This window comes from Salvia hispanica, chromosome 6 (assembly GCF_029641045.1).
Source record: "Salvia hispanica isolate PSC_SH4W2 chromosome 6, Shi_PSC_v1, whole genome shotgun sequence".
Lineage (NCBI taxonomy): Eukaryota > Viridiplantae > Streptophyta > Magnoliopsida > Lamiales > Lamiaceae > Salvia > Salvia hispanica.
The window spans coordinates 2437276-2454552 of record NC_142697.1 but is presented as its reverse complement, the minus strand read 5'-3'; the positions used below and the strand labels follow the sequence as shown (position 1 = coordinate 2454552).

General features: G+C 36.4%; 3 protein-coding genes across 3 annotated transcripts; 1 reads left to right on the top strand and 2 right to left on the bottom strand.

Moving 5' to 3' along the window:
- Nucleotides 1-241: 241 nt before the first annotated feature.
- LOC125204645 (uncharacterized protein At1g76070-like) lies at nt 242-1157 on the bottom strand. The gene has a single exon (XM_048103352.2). It carries the CDS (start codon nt 1087-1089, stop codon nt 400-402), a length of 690 nt encoding a protein of 229 aa, XP_047959309.2. The 5' UTR covers nt 1090-1157; the 3' UTR covers nt 242-399.
- A 3768-nt stretch (nt 1158-4925) lies between these two features.
- On the top strand, nt 4926-7916 carry LOC125208310 (protein FAR1-RELATED SEQUENCE 5-like). Its single transcript, XM_048107891.2, has 5 exons — nt 4926-5055; nt 5219-5306; nt 5437-6202; nt 6505-7523; nt 7642-7916. The coding sequence occupies exons 2-5, from the start codon at nt 5282-5284 to the stop codon at nt 7833-7835; spliced, it is 2004 nt and encodes a 667-aa protein (XP_047963848.2). The 5' UTR covers nt 4926-5055; nt 5219-5281; the 3' UTR covers nt 7836-7916.
- Nucleotides 7917-12820: 4904 nt separating this feature from the next.
- Nucleotides 12821-17125, bottom strand: LOC125203713 (calcium-dependent protein kinase 29-like). Its single transcript, XM_048102133.2, has 7 exons — nt 16318-17125; nt 14403-14546; nt 14170-14322; nt 13827-14110; nt 13596-13723; nt 13425-13524; nt 12821-13100 (listed from the first exon to the last, which is right to left on the bottom strand). The coding sequence occupies exons 1-7, from the start codon at nt 16979-16981 to the stop codon at nt 13017-13019; spliced, it is 1557 nt and encodes a 518-aa protein (XP_047958090.1). The 5' UTR covers nt 16982-17125; the 3' UTR covers nt 12821-13016.
- Between the last annotated feature and the right edge of the window lie 152 nt (nt 17126-17277).

Sequence of the window (17277 nt, the reverse complement as noted above, 5' to 3'; positions counted from 1 at the left end):
GACGATGGGGCGGATGATGCATCGGACGGACTATCGTCCGCCCCATTGCTGATGCTCTTAGCATAAATGGTAAGTAGTTTCCACATTCACTAATTAAATCACTCTACTCACATTCTATTATAGAACCAATACAAGAAAGGGGACCTTATATTTTAATAAGTTTTTTCAATCCACTGTTGTTTACATTTCTTAAAATCCGTGCACATATCAAGTAGACTCCTATTGTAGGACGGATAGAGTATGAAACAATCAAGCTAATCTTATTAACTTCCTTAATTTCGCAACTTTGTACATGTTCGTGATAACTAAATGAATAATAAATGAAATTAATGGAAAACGAAAAAAGACCAAAACTTTAAGAAAATCATGTTTCTTTTTGTCACTATATTTTTGAGATTATTAAAATACCCTAGCAATGTTTACATGGATAGGTTTGGGCTGAGCCATGGTCCTCCTTTTCCACAAATTAATTTCCTTCCTCGGCTCCAAAACCAAGCCGCCAGCCATCAATATCGGCGCTGAGAAAGGGATACCGCCGCCGCCATCCTCACCGTCGCTATCTTCACCGGAGTCCGGCGTTATCTGAGATGCCTTCCAATCAAAACCGGCAAACGTGTCGCGGCTGCTGGCGAATCTCCTCATCTGGCTCAAGCTCGGCGCCCTCTCGGCGAGCGGCGGCTTGCCCAAGCCGCCATCAATCGAGGCGTCGGATTTTCTTCTTCCGCTGAATATCTTCATCAGTCCCGGGCCGGAAGACCGGGCTTTGCCGGTTCTCTCGGGCTGGGGATTTACCGCGGGCTTGAATCCTCTAGGGAGAGAGGTTTGCTTCTTGCACATCTTCTTCTTGTGCTTGATTTGGCCCATGCACGAGATTTTCGGAGAAGTTGGTTCTTGCGTTTCGAAGTTCTTCGATTTTCCCCGGGCTTCGGCCGGGATCATCGGGCCCGAGAAGCCCTTGGCCCGGCCCGGGCTGAAGGCGGGGTTTTGGAATGAAACCGCGGCTTGAGTTGCCTTTGGTAGAAGCCTTAAAATCTTGTTCTTTGATTTGGATGATGGCTTCTTCTCCTTTGCATTTTTGGGGCTATTCATATTTAAATTTGTCACCTAGAGATAACTTTGTGAATTAATTCTATGTGTGTGCATATATATATAAACACATATTGCGCGTGTGAAGAAGAGAAGATGAGAAGATGTGAAGATGAGAACAAGGGAGAGATCAAGATAGGGATGCGAAATTGACCTTTTCAAGAAATAATTGAGAAAAGAACAAGGTTTTAGTTAATTTGGTCAAATGAGAAAGGAAGACTGAGCAAAACAAGAGCTGCGATTAGCATTGAATATTACACCTTGGATTTGCTTGGTTGTTAGTATCTACTATTATTAATTATGATTAAAAGGTCCAAATCTCCGGCGGACTCCACAATTGATTACATTTATTAGGATAATCCTACAATATTAATTAACACTGAAATGTACAATTTGCTATATTATAAAGATATAAAATAGTCATAAATGTTTTTTAAATGTCATAAATGTATTTATATTTTAAAAAAGTACATTTTTGACTTTTTTGTATATTCACGCGAATTTGTCTGAATTTATGACAAAATAAGCTTTTGTTAGTAAGAAATAAATATTATACCCTAAAAAAGCATTATAACTGTGAATATAGTAGAAAATCGTAGTATTAAGTCATGATTAAAAAGTAATGGTTGAGAATTATAGGAAAATTATGGTCAATTTAGCTCTGTAGTTGTGAATTATAGACAAAATAAGATCAATTCACTACTAACTAGCTAGTCAAATAAATATCTTGTTACCGTAATTAATTATTTACGCAGATTATGTTTAAGAGAAAAGGGGCAAAAATGATTTGTTTCATCGATTTTCCTATACAATAGAGTTAAGTGACGTAGAGTTATGGGTATTAAGGGTGTTGATGAAGAATATTATAAACAAAGACTACTATGTTAGTATAATTTCGGCGGTTGTGAATATGTCACATGCATGAATTTAATTAAATACTCCATGTGATATGAAATTACTTCGAAGTGTACAAACTAGCGATGCACACGACTATGATTATATCAAACTTTTGAATTTTGACACATGCGGATAAATATATACTACTAATATTGAAAAATAAATTTTGGCATATTATATTCACCTGACATTTGTTTGATGCATGCATAATTAGTCGTCTCAAGTGATGCTGTACTTACCATGCCGGACTAATACTACTATGCTTTATTACTTCGGGTTTATACATCTATTTATTTTTGTGTTCCGATAAGCTGATTCTCATTAGGACAAATCATGCCGTAGCCATTTAATATTGATAAAAAAATTATTCACTGCTCATAAAATAAGTTTGAGAAAATCGTCACGAGTTATTAATTGAATTAAAAATAACGTGTGTGCATTGACCAAATTGCAGCACGCAATTATTGGCTGGCCTCTTTGATTAGTTATATATATGTAAAATTTGAAGGGGGCATGGTAGAGGTCAACACATAATGCACACAGTTTTAACATATATCTTAACGTAAACGACTGTAGCCAACCATTTTGTTTGACAATTGAACAAGAGGTCGGCAATGTTTTTTTTCTTTTGTTTTAAGTATTTTGTCACGTCCATGCATAATTAGTAATCCTCCAATTGCATGATTATCGATTTTATCCTCAATCTAACATCTAATCTAACATAGTCTGAAGTGCCAGCAATAGGGGTTTGGTTTGAATTTTGGAAGCGGTCAAATTTAAGAAAAAAAGTACTACTATATAATTTCCGTGTTTTAGATGAATATATTTATTTTTACATACCTTTCCTCTCCCACTTTTCCTATTATAGCAACAAAATCCTAATCACTTCTCCAATTTTATTAAAATTCATTAAAACTTCAATAAATTTTTAGATAAATACTCCCTCGGTCTCAGATAATTTGACACAGTATTTCATTTCGGTCCGTCCCAGATAATATAACCCATTTCACTTTTACCATTTTTAGTAGTGGAACCTATATTCCACTAACTCATTCCTACTCACATTTTGTTATAAAACTAATATATAAAAGTAGGACCCACATCCCACTGACTTTTCAACTCACTTTTCATTACATTTCTTAAAACTCGTGCCCGGTCAAAGTGAGTCAAATTATCCAAGACGGAGGGAGTATCAATTTATATCTTTTCACTTTCACTTATATATTACTCCATCCGTTCCATAGTAATGGAGGCGTTTCTTTTCGGCACGAAGATTAAGAAAAATTGTGTTAGAGCATCATCAGCGCCGGACGTCGGACCGGCGTGCCCGACGTCTGCGACAGACGTCCACCATTGGGGGAAGAAGCGAGGCGGACGGACATCCCGCGCGGACACGGGAGTTCCGCGGCGTTCGCGCGGCATCCGTCGTGAAGCCTATGGGACGTCCGCCGCTGTGGCATGCGGACGGACGTCCAATAATTTTGTTTTTTCTTAATTTTATTTTCAAACTCTATATATACGGCTCGTTGCAAACTCTATATATACGATTTTTTAAAAAAAAACTATAACACATGTATTATCGTTGAAAATGAAGGATTAAAACAAAAACATATCATACCGTCGGGCCGGGGGCACTCCGCGCCCTCGGACCCCCAGCAAGGCTAGCGGCAAACTATATAGATTTAACGCATATGTATGTTTTTTAAAAAAAATAAAATCATTGCATTTTTCCCGTATTCGTGCCGAAATTTTAATACCGTACATTGTTTATTAATTCCCTAAATTATTTAATTTGGTGCATTTGTGAATTTTTATATTGCGGGAAGTCCGCGCGGAAAGGCTATGAGATGTCTGCCACTGTGCAGGGAAGACTATGGGATGTCCTTCTGACGTGGCAGTGCTGGGAAGGCTATGTGACATCCACATGCATTGAGGATGCTCTTAGGTGAGTAAAGTAAAGGGAGAATAAAGTGGAAAATTAAAAGGGTAGAAAGATGAATAGAGAATAAAGTAAGAGAGAGTAAAGTAGATGTTGAAAAATGTGTTGACTTTTACTAAAAAAGGAAATGACTCTATTACTATGGAACGTACCAAAATGATAAAATGACTCTATTACTATGGAACAGAGGGAGTACTAATTATCACAAATATAAAAAACCATTTCATTTTTCTAATTTTCTTAAAAAATCCATAATGATACTATTATTATTTTCCTCGAAAGAACAATGTATAAGGTATTTAAATACTATGAAAACTGGGTCAACCTATACTTATGGGTTCTTTCAAAATTACCCACCAATTTCATAAAAACTTAAAATTATTCGTTATACGAGAGGTTGATAATAACGAAACTATCTTCTTCTTTTTTTTATATACAGGGGATATATTTTGAAATGATCAAGTTAGCTACTTTCGAGTTAATCATGATTCATGAAGAACTACTAATATTCAGTAATTGAATATTTATTACTATTAGTCGATCTCATGGAGATATGGACATAATCCATTCCATAGTTATATAAGTTTAGACGTTTGATTGTATTTTAATTTTTATAGAATATACAGGCAATCCACGTGTTAATTACAAAGAAATTAAATGTATTCTCCCCGTCCACGAATAAGAGTCCCGTTTTTCAATTTTGGTTCGTCCACAAATAAGAGTCTCGGTTCATAATTACCATAAATGGTAAAGAGACCCCACATTCCACTAACTCATTCTACTCACATATCATTTAAAACTAATATATACAAGTGAGACCCCTATTCCATTAACTTTTTTCCACCCACTTTTCTTAACATTTCTTAAAACCAGCGCCATTTAGAAATGAGACTCTTAATCGTGGACGGAGGGAATATTTTGCTACTACTAATCTAGGGTTTCTTATCCTCGGCCCAACTCTTTTTCGCCCATCTCTACAATTTTAATTTAGCGCACCATAGAAAAACGGCTCTCTCTATTATTTTGCTTCCTATTATAATATTTAATCGTATAAAAATAAATAGTCTCTGCTTTGTCGTCGGTTTTCTCACTGCCTCCACGTTAAGATATCGCTTCGTTCGCAGCAATAGCAAGTGAGTTTTCTCCAGTTAGGCTACGTGTTTCAGTATGCAATTCCATATTTTCCGCCACGAATTTGAATTAAGTTGTGCTCTATATCTTTAATCCGATTCTAATTCCCACCATTTCAATCTCACTGCCACTCTCTCTTACCTTGATTCCGATCATAATCATCAGTCGCCTCATATCCAAGTTGTGCTGCAATCAATCTACCAGTTAATTTGACTCACAATCAAACTCATGGATGCCGTACCTAGCTTCGAAGGTAATTTCATCGTTTCCCCCCTTTTCTCATAAAGGCTGATATTAGTATAATATTTTCAAACTGTGAGTTCAATAAATGATAATGCTCGTGTTTGGTGATGATATCAGAGTTTACATTATTGATGTTGTAGTTATGTACAAACCTGTATGCAAAGATGAATTCAAGCCCTGTGTTGGTAAGAAGTTCAAGACGGTAGAAGATGCGATTGTCTTTTACAATTATTATGCTCGTGCGGTTGGTTTTGACACTCGCAAATCTGGTACAAAATGCTCGGGTGACGTGATCACATGGCAGTACTTAGTGTGCAGTAGAGAAGTCCAGAAAAGGACGGTAGATGGAGATGCAACGAATGCACGACAAGGCTTTGCCAACAAGCGTAGACGCGCATCAAAGAGGTGCGGATGCAATGCTAGGATATCGTTCAAGTATTTTTCAGATTTTGGAGTTTCTGGATATGTGATTCATCAGTTTGTTGAGGAACACAACCACTCGATGGTCGAGGCTCAGCATAAGAAATTCATGAGATTGAACCGTAAACCAGATCAAGTGCATAGGAAATTTATTGAGGATTGTGCTAAGGTCAATATTGGTTCCGCGCTCACATCCAAATTGTTGAACGAGTTGATGGAGGGATACGATGTTGGTGGGTGTACTATTGTATTGGATGTTGAAAAGTGTGCTCGTGACATGAAAGCAAACATCGAAGGTTCTGATACTCAGATGCTGTTGGATGTAATGCGTAGGAAGAAGGAAACATGTGGTGGATTCACTTTTGAATTTGATTTAGACGCTGAAGACAAGTTAAATCGGCTTTTCTGGTGTGATTCAGTGTCAAGAAAAAACTATCATTATTTTGGAGATGTTATTTCATTTGACACAACATACTCTACTAACAGGTTGGTATTATATTGATATTCATTCAACACTATACTGATAATGTTGATGTTTTTATAGTTGGAGTACTCTTATTCATAATAATCATTGACACATAGTTAACATTTGATTTTTGTGCGTAGGTACGATGATTGGTTCCCACTGTTAGGATGATAATTGTAAATGCATTATCTATTGGCTATTATGAATGCTAAAATGTGGTCATTGAAACAAAATGATGACATTTCCTATGCATTATGAAGATTTATATGAATCACTTACATGGATACAGAAGTATATTTCTGATTTGTGTTGTCTAATGAAGGTACAACATGATTTTTGCCTCGTTTACCGGAAAAGATAATCATGCTAGACCCGTAACCTTTGCAGCTGGGCTGTTATGCAAGGAGGATGTCGATTCATTTTCATGGTTACTAAGTTGTTTTGTTCGATGCATGGGTGCATCACCTAAGTTGATAACCATTGATCAAGATTCAGATATGAAAGTTGCAGTTGAACGAGTCCTGGTCAACACAAGGCATCGTTGGTGTCTGTGGCATACCATGTTGAAGCTAGCAGACCAAGTGCCCAAAAATCTGCTTGCGAATGAAGATTTTAAGAATGAATTGAATGCACGCGTTTGGTCAGATCTGATAGAACCTATTGAGTTTGAAGAGTCATGGAAAGGTATAATGGAACGCTATGGATTGGAAAAGGAAGAGTGGTTCAAAACCATGTTTGACTCTAGAGTATTCTGGGCGCCTGCATTTTTCAGAGATTGTTCGATGAGCTCTGTGATAAGAACAACATCAATATTCGAGCCTGAAAATAGTTTCTTCAAAAGAAACACAAAGCCTAGTTCTAATCTCTTAGAGTTCATCATGAGGTATGATAATGCTTTGGATGCTCAAAGGAATCTCAATGCAAAATTAAATTATATGGATTCGACAATCGTTCCTATCTTGGCAGCTCATGGGCTGTCTATTGAGAAACATGCATCAACGATCTACACCGGCAGTATGTTCAAAACTGTCCAGGCAGAAATAGTGGATGCATGCTATAATTGCTTTATTGAGGAGATGTCTGTTGATGGCAACCCTAAGAAATATAAATTGGGTGACGATCATCGTAATACTTGGACTGTTATATATGATGCTGAGCATAATTCATATGAATGCCGATGCAAATTGTTTGAGAGATCTGGTATTTTATGTAGCCACATATTCTATGTGTTGAAAAACAATGGTGTGAAGTTGATTCCCGAGAAATATTTCGGATGGAGGTGGTTGAAGAACTCGTTAGGGAAAGCAGTGCACGCTGTTTCAAGCGAAGAGTCACAAACAGGTGTGTATGCCATTTAGCTTAAATTATGGTATATTTGTTGATCACTATTGTTGTATAGTAGTACTATGATATGTTTCAAACTACATAATGATACTCATTAGAGTATAAACTGATGCAGGTGTGGATGAGAAGCAGAAGGCTCTCAACATGTTGTGCACAGACTTTTATGATTTAGTGCATAAGTTAGAGGGGGACATGAACAAGGACCAAATTTTAGCAGTCACTGCTAAAATTAGGGATTTTGGTCAACGCATTTTGGGCGATGGTTCATGTGATACTTCTATTCTCAAATGTGTGAAGACTGAATCTTAGAAAATTACTCCATGAGTTATTATCAAGCAATGACACTGATTAGGTTTCATCTGTTGATAATCAAAATCTTTTGTTTTGGAATTTTGTTACGATTGGAGAATTTAATTGTTTTGAGTGATTTTGGATTTTGCTTAAACTTTTTTTTTTATCTATTAGAAATATTATAAATATAACTCTACTGCTTTTATTGTTCAAATTATAGTAGGTTTTCATTTTTTTGATTTTTTCTGTTTTTTTTTTCTTTTATATTAAGCTGTTGCTTTGTCAATAAATCTACTCTATCAAGTCAACGATTGGAGCTTTGATAGGAAATCAAACGTATGATAAAAATTGGTAAAAATTTCTTGGAGCAGTAGTTTTTTGCTCATCGATCTGTTAAATTTCTGTGTTGCCCTCCATGGAGGTGCATGTATCCTGTAATCATATTTTTTCAACTAGTTTATCCTTTTCAATTTTCTTTCTCGGTAGTTTGTTGTTGTTTCTGTATTTTTCAGCATATTACTCTCCACCCGCCTTTATTCGTATCAATTGGTGCGGTGAATTATGTTATATTGCTGTTATTAGCAGCAATATGACCTCCATACTATTGATCGATCAAACTGCATTGCTAGCTTTGTTCTACTTAATCGGCTCGTGTGAAGCGTATGCCTGAAAAAAATGATGTGTTAGAGCATACTCCTCCGTCCTATTAAATATGCAACATTTGGTTTTTGGCACGGAATTTTATGTAGGGATGTTTTGTGAGTTAACGAAGAGATTAAAATAGAGAGTGTTGTTTTCATTTTTAGTAACGTTTCATTTTTAGTAACGTTTCATTTTTAGTGGGACAACCCCAAAAGGAAAATTTTTCATTTCTAATGGGACAGATGGAATATAATATAGAAAGAATAACTTAAATTGTCAATTGCAGGATTACTTTGTTCATGTATAATTCCTTACTTGATAAAGGCAGCTTGCAACGTTCGTTCACTTGATTTCATTTGTCCCATATTTCAAATTCATCTATTTATTTGTTTAACAACAATATTTATTGATTTTATTCTCATATTTTACTGATGGCATGTATTGTGATCAAATAAATGTATATAAATAATTCATAATTTTTAGTAGTCAGGAGAACAATTATCATGATTTAGAAACATGTGTATAATGACGATGTATTCTTGTTTTCAGGAGCAACTATTATACTCCCTTCATCCCAAGATAAGTGAAGCACTTATTTTGAACACGAGATTTAAGAGATTTAAGAAATTGATATTTAAAAATTTAAAATAGAGAAAGTAAAGTAGGAGAAAAAGAAAAATAGAGAAGTAAAGAGAGAATAAAGTAAGAGAGATGATTTTTTGCTAAAAAGAGAAATGACTCACTTATAGTGGGACATCCCGAAAAGGAATATGACTCGCTTATCTTGGGACGGAGGGAGTATGCGATATATCGATATCAGTTGATATAACAAAACATATCATTTATTAGTATTCATGAATCAACAAACTAATATTGAATTAAAAAATTGATGTATGTTTTACGATGTCTACTGATATCAATATATTTGCAAAATGATATTTGCAAACTGATATAGCTTTGTGTACTAACTTTATAAAAGTTCTATTAATTTTTATGCAGAATATCATACATACAAAAATATAGCGAGTGGTTCAATTGAGAACTATACTAAAATGAGTACTTATCAGTTGGCATCACAAAACTTATCAGTTCGATACAACTAATATGTTTTATACAGTCAACTGAGATAATTTGTTTCACCAACTATTTTGTACTTCCGGCTAATAAGTTCTCATTTGAAGAGTCATTCTCAATTAAACCACTCCCCATAAATGTATGTAATATGTTTAATCATTTTCTTTTAAAACATGCATAACACATGCATGGAAAAGATGAGAAGAAACGCAAGGAATGTATCAGCGCGCAGCTGCAAACAAGCAAGAATCGAAAACGCAGGTCTATGTATATAGATGCGTTACTGATTACACATCTCTAGCCATTTCATCTCACCCATTAATATTGATAGAGTATAATAGTGCGTGGTGCAATGTGCTTTAAGTGGATAGGAAGAAAGCTGAGAAGCTACATCATCGATCGTTTAATGCCGGAAGCAGAAAGAAAGATTAAAGCGAAGGTGGATGAGGAGATCGAAAAGCTGAAAATGGAGGCAGGCGAGCAGTTGAACAAGATGAAGGACAAGGTGAAGAATCTAGAAAATGAGGTTATAGAGGCGATAAAGAAGGCGTTTCCCGAGGCTACCGCATTTGTAGAGACAGCAGCGCACAAGTTTGTCGAAGTTGCAGAAGATTTTGAAGAGGGTGTTGGTGATCTTATGAATAATGCATTTGGATCTAATAAACAATAATTGAAATAAGATTTATGTGTGTAAGGTGTGTTTGGTTGTTGCCTTCTTTACTGTCACAGGTCTGTTTATAAATAAGTGTTGATTCACATTTAATTATCTTAATGATGTGGAGTGAATTTTTTTTTCTTTGATATAGGATAAATAGTTTGTACTGTATATATCATGCACTATATGCAGAATCTGGAATTTATGAACTTTGAAATTGCTCGCAAATATCAGTCGATGTGTCAATTTTCCACGACGAAGATTTTCCCAAATTGGAAGTGATGTGCCAGATTAATTTCATTTCCCAATTATATAAGACTTCAGATGCGTTTCCAAATTTCATTCCACTACATCAGTATCACTATGTGTTAAACTTATTTAACTTGTCTTCCTCGTCCATTAGAAAAAATGCATAAAAAAATACATTAAAAAAAATGCAACCGGCTAGCCGAAATTGAGCCTACAATGGCGGCTAGCGGGATCGGCCAGCGGTCGGCTAGCGCCCGCAAATCGGCTAGCCGAAATGCCGCTGGCCGGTTCCAATAGTTCGGCTAGCGACGCGAATCGGCTAGCCCAGCCGGTGGGCTAGCCGCTATTGGAGATGCTCTAATAGAATGCATGAGATTATCTCAACTCAAGCAAAACCACTTCCGGGATTTTTCATAAATGTTTATGTTACTTTTATGATTCTCAATAAAAGTTTCTGCTGGACTCTTTTTTTTCAAATGCAGTTAAATTTAGATAGTACTTAATATGAAAAAGAAGGTCCGAAATATTATTTTACCAAGCAAAAAACATTTATTTGCCAAATTTAACAAACAAAAAAAAGAGTAGACGGTAATACACATATTCAATAGTGAATCTCGTATATATAATCAGACAACGAGAATATTTCACATTTGTTTCGTCATAATTGATCATTCCAATTTGTTAATTCCATGATCGAAAGCTTATATCCCTGAAAAAATGGTGTGTTGAGCATTTCTGATCTAAAAAAGAATAACTTAAATTGTTCATTAACTCTTACTTTATTCATGTATAATAGAATAATGCTTTTCTTGTATCCAAAAAGATAAATAATTCCTTACTCAAGATAAAGACAGCTTGCAACGTTCCTTCACTTGTTTTTTTTTTTTTTATCTCATGTTCCAAATTCTACAATTTAATTTGTTTCAGAACAATATTTATTCTCATATTTTACTAATGGCATGTATTGTGATCAAATAAATGCATATTTATAAATGCACCATAATGTACTATAAACATAAATATAGTGACGATAAATCCTTGTTTTCAATGTAATTATAAGTCTATAACACAAAGTAATGCTTAATGTCCTTTTTTCTTTTCTTTCTTTCCCACTCTTAGATATTTTCTTTGAAACATGCATATCACATGCATGAAAAAGATGATAAAGAAACGCTAGGAATCTAAACAAGATCAAGAAATAATCATCAGCTACAAACAAGCAAGAATCTCTCTCCATATATACACACATATGTTTAATTAGCCATATCACAACACCAAATTCACCAATAAACATATACAGTAGTGCTAAAAATTCCGTTGTTGCAATGTGCGGTAAAGGGATCGTAAAAAAGGTGTGTAGCAACATCACAAAACGCATCGTTGCATCAGTGATGTTGAAGATCGAGAAGCTCCTTCTAGCAAAGGTGGACGAAGAGAAGGAAAAACTCGACCGGGTGATAGAAACCATGGAGCAGAAGTTTCTAGAACAGCTGAAGAAGCTAGAAGCCGCGGCAGATGAAGTTGCAAAGAAGGTAGAGGAGGGGGTCAAGGAGGTGGGAAAAGCTGCAGACGCCGCGAAAAAAGAGATTGTTGAAGGGTTACACAAGGGGTCTCATGACATAGGCCAAGCAGTAGAAACCGCGAAAAATGAGATAGTAGAAGGGATAAAGGAGGGTGCTCACAAGACGGGGGAAGTTGTCCAAACCACCAAAAACATGATTGTTAAAGGGTTAGAGGAGGGGGCGCGTGAGGTGGTCCATGTTGCGGACCAGATAAAGGAGGGGGCTCATAAAGTGGGGGAAGTTGTGGAAACCGCGAAAAAGGAGATTGTGGGGGGGATAAAGGAAGGGGCTCGTGAGGTGGGCGATGTCGTAGGGAAGATAACGAAGGGGGCGCATGAGGTGGGGGAAGCTGTGGAAACAGTGAAAGATGGGATAAAGGAACAGACTCACAAGGCGGAAGAACATATAAAGGAGGGGGCGCATAAGGTGGTGGAAGCTGTGAAGACAAAGAAACACGAGTTAGCGGAAAGGGCTCACGAGCTTGCTAATAAATTGAAGAGTTGATGTGTATCATATCGACAGTTTGCGGAGTATAACAATCAATTTGGTTGATGTGTATATTTATTTGTGTAAATGAAAGTTGTTTTAATCAGTGTATCACAGTGTGTTTCTTCAATTTGATTTTGTATTTCTTTTAAGTTGGAGTAATTCTTAATGATTATAATCTTACTTTTCATTTCAAAAGGTACAAAATGACTACATAACATGCTTCCGTTGTTGAGTCAAAAAATAATTAATAAATACTCCATTCATCCCTTAAATTTTGTCACACCGTGGCTCCACCACTTATCATTAACAATTGTCATATCACTTCTCAAAACTGAAAAAAAAAATAAAAACATTATTCTCATCAATTTTATATAGTTTGATGTTATTATACTTGATAAAGAGCATGCAAACAGTGCTTCACAATCAACAGAATAAGAAAACTGAAAGAAGAAAATTTGGGGTAATACACAGATTAAATGGTGAATCTTGTAAGTGAAACGAGTTCAACGTTGCAGCCACATCGATTAGTTATTCCATCTTCAATTGTTGAGGAGAATCTATGGTTCCTTTCTTCATCATCTCCACAAATTCAGCGTAGTTGATCCTCCCATCCTGACATGGCAAAAATCAAGAACAAATACAATATTATGATCCCTACCAAACATAAGTGTTGAACGTGAGTAATTAATAACATTTGAATCCACTAAGTTGTCGTTTGGTTGCTATTACTGATATATTTATCCATCTAAAATTTAGTAGTGAGATTATTTTAGTTCAGGAAAGATGCATGACTTTGATAATTATCATATTAGTATCCATCTAGGATTAAGTTGTGATCATGAAGCAAAAATAATACGTATATTCAATCACGAGATATAATCTTCCGAACCAAATGTGCCATAAACAGGAAAATCAAGACGTTGATTATCTACGTACCTTATCGGTATCGACATCATCAAGAACCTCGTCGATGGTAGCTTCATCGCCCATTCCATACTGAGTCATGGCTTGTCTCAACTCATCTCTAGTAATAAATCTGAAAAATTATAGTAGTATATGTTAATATTGTACTAACATTTATCATGCAAACAATTAATATTAACGCACCCACTATCATCCTTGTCAAAATACTGAAAAGCCTTGTGCAAATTCTCTTCTTTCTCCAGTCTGTGACGATGCATGGTTGCAGTTATAAACTCCACATAGTCTATCGTCCCATTCTGGTCAACATCAGCCTAACAAAAATTAGAGTAACAATGATTATTATTAATAATAATAATAATAATAAAAACAATAATTAACAATGTACTATTAAATGAGAAAGTAGTAATTTTCTACAGCTTCCATGAGTTGTTGAATTTCTGCTTCACTAAGCCGGGATCCCAGCTTGGTCAACCCGGTTCTTAGCTCGTCGTACGTGATGGTGCCACTTCGATCAGTATCTATGTTGTCGAACATTTGTTTCAATCCCTTGATGTCCTCTTCCGACATGTTTTCCGCGATAACCTTGAGAGCCACCTTCTTGAGCTTGTTCATGGCTCTGAATTGCTTCATCCTGATTAGGACCGCGCTGTCGATGGGTTGGTCGGATGCCTCGCCGCCTTCCATGAGCCATGGATGCTCTGCTCAAAAGTATTGGTTAAGAATGTGACATTTTGAATCAAATAATTAGTTGTGTTACCAAGTGCTTCTGCAGCAGAAATTCTCAATTTTGGATTTATGGTTAGCATTTTCCTGATGAGATCCTTTGCACCAGGTGATATGGTATGCCATGGGGACATTTCGAGGTCTAAGTTTCCCTTCAATATTTCTTCAAATATGCCTTTTTCTGTCTCTGAAAATGTACCACAATCAAGACATTAATTAACCCAACAGGGGAATTAAATCACATATGTTACACTAGAAATTAGTTACCAGCCCAAAAAGGAGGAAATCCACTGAGAAGTATGTAGAGAATGACACCAGCACTCCACACATCAATTTCCTTGCCATAATTTCTTCTCAATACTTCAGGGGCCACATAGTAAGCACTTCCCACTAGATCTTTGTACACTTTTCCTGAACATAATATTTAACTTAGACTTAGACTTGAGCAACACTCGCCATGCTTTTAAAAATATAGGGAAAAGTAACTAATAATAGTAACATTTTGCCCATGAAATTATATTAATTTGACTGATAGAGAATTAACAATAACACCAAAATGATGATACTAAATCCAAAATTGTTATTGGGACAATTTAGTATCTCTCCGTCTCATAATAAATGTCACACTTTCATTTTTAGTTTGTCCTATAAAATATGTCACATTTCTTTTTTGGTAAAATTTCTCTCACGTTAATATGATGATAGGGAGAATTTAGTAGTGAAGTGAATATTACTGGGACCAAAGATCTCAGGTTTGAATTTACTGAGCAAGTCTGAACCTGTCATATGTAATGTTTAAGATATAAAAATATGGTTTTATCGATGCATATAACGACAGGAAATTACCATAAAATGATAAAAAAGAACTGAACAACTGAATTTCGGGTTAGTATAAAATTTGAGGTCAACTGCAAACTTGATTAGTTATGAGCTAGATTAAACATATAGTTAGGGATGATTGGAGAACTATGTATTATGAACTTGAGATGTACGAAAATCTGTTAAATTGATTAACTGTAAATTATTGATGATTTTATTTTGAATAAATTTCTAATTGATGATTAGACTACATTTCTCTACCTTCGGATTATTAATTGATTATGATTTGCAGGTGATTAAATATAACATGACCATGACTGAATTACTAAGGTACGACCAGTGTGATTATATTACGAAAGTAGAGAAATACTAATCCCTCCGTCTCATAGTAGATGTCACATTTGAAGATTGACATGAGATTTTAGGAGGTATTGTTTCATGTATTAAGTGAAAAAAAATATATATATTTATATTAATGTAAGAGGGAACTTTTTTCGTAAAAAGAAAATGTGATATAGTGTGGCATCTACGAATATCTAACAAGAACTGGTAGGGTAAAAATTGACGTTATAGATATACACATACCATAGTTAGGCAAATATTTTAATAGAAAAAAAGAGAAAAAGTTGAGGTTGCTGCGGCGGGCCCATGAATGAGTATTAGACATGGGGTTGACCTGTCATTGTCTAGTTGACCTAGTCGTCTTGACGACTTGACCTGAAGTGGCATCCACATATAAATGGATTCCAAATTTCAATTATCCAGTTATGCATGTCACAATTCACATTACCCCTTTTTGCCCCATGTCAATAGGTACTTTCTTAATCTAAATCATGATCATATATGTAGACAAGTAAACAGTCAGTTCAGTTATTAATTCAATCGCTAGTCAATCGATTACCGAAAAATGTCAAAAAGCTAATCGGTACAGACGTGAACTCCAATTTGGTTAATTCACTCGATAGGGTCAAAACCATTAACTGGTATACCAACTCAAACTGATTAGTTTTTTTTAACCCTTTTCAGTAGTTAGATAAGCGATGATATAATTCGATTAATAACTGAACCGGCCGTTTACCCAAGTCTACCTATATTATACTATTCGACTTTAGCCTAACTTTAAAATATATCAAAAGTAAGTATTACTATTATACAGAAAGAAAGATGCACACGCAGAGCATCAAAGAAGAAGCTAGACGCCATTATTTTATTTTTGAATGAGGTAAGCCTCCATCATTATGTAATGACTACAAGTTATAATCTTGTACCACACAAAAGAACACCAAAACTTTACAACCAAGTAATCATCTCAAACTCAAGAATCGAATTCATAGCAATTAATCAAGAAACTGTAAAAACTAACCTGACTCAATAAACACGGAGAGGCCGAAATCGGTAGCCTTCAACGGGGAGGCGTCGTCGCGGCTAACCATCAAGAAATTCTCTGGCTTGAGATCCCTATGCATCACTCCCATGAAATGACACACATGGACCACATTCACGATCTGTCTCCCGATCCTCGCGGCCTCCTTCTCGGTGTAGCTCCCCCTGGCAGTGATCCGGTCGAAGAGCTCCCCGCCCGAGCACAGCTCCATCACCAAATGCAGATTCTTGGAGTCCTCGTAGGCGCCTCGGAACTCCACGATGTTGGGCTGCCCGGTGAGGTGCTCCAGGATCATGATCTCCCTCCGCACGTCGTGCACGTCCTTCTCGGTCACGAGCTTTCGGGTGGAGATGGACTTGCACGCGTATTGGAGCCCGGTGGCCTTGTCTCTGCAGAGATATGTGATGCCGAATTGGCCTCGCCCGAGCTCCTTGTCCAGGTGGTAGAGTGCGGTGATGTCCACGTATGGTTTTCCGAGAATTCGGCCTACTGTTGATGGGGGTGGAGGAGGAGGAGGAGGCGGAGGCGGTGGAGGTGCGTCGTGGAAGGGGAAGTGGTGGTGGTATGGGGAGTCGGAGTCGGAGGAGGAGGATATTGGGATGTCTCTGGATTTGCTGCATAGCTTTGAGAAACAGAATCCCATTTTGCAAGAGAGAAAGAGAGGATATGAATATGACGTTGGATGTGGAAAGGTGTAATGGTCGAGTTTATGGGATATGGGGTGTCTACTTTTTTAAGGTGCTTTGCTTTGTTGTTTGTTTCCGCTACTCTTTGCCTCTTCTTTCTCCCTCCCTTAACGCAACCAATTCCAAATCATATATGTTTCTTTTATTTCTATATATTATCAAGGGAGGCCTCTAGCCACGCCACAACTCGGTCATAAATCCCACAATCCATACCCTCTCCTAGCGACTATTAATTTTCACTATTCATTGTTTA

Coding starts and splice junctions, on each gene's coding strand:
- LOC125204645 (XM_048103352.2), bottom strand. CDS start 1,089: ATGAATAGCCCCAAAAATGCAAAGGAGAAGAAGCCATCATCCAAATCA.
- LOC125208310 (XM_048107891.2), top strand. CDS start 5,282: ATGGATGCCGTACCTAGCTTCGAAG. Junction 5,307..5,436: donor TGCCGTACCTAGCTTCGAAG/GTAATTTCATCG, acceptor TTGATGTTGTAG/TTATGTACAAACCTGTATGC. Junction 6,203..6,504: donor ACAACATACTCTACTAACAG/GTTGGTATTATA, acceptor TGTCTAATGAAG/GTACAACATGATTTTTGCCT.
- LOC125203713 (XM_048102133.2), bottom strand. CDS start 16,981: ATGGGATTCTGTTTCTCAAAGCTATGCAGCAAATCCAGAGACATCCCA. Junction 14,111..14,169: donor TTCTGCTGCAGAAGCACTTG/GTAACACAACTA, acceptor ACTTTTGAGCAG/AGCATCCATGGCTCATGGAA. Junction 13,525..13,595: donor TTTGACAAGGATGATAGTGG/GTGCGTTAATAT, acceptor ATAATTTTTCAG/ATTTATTACTAGAGATGAGT.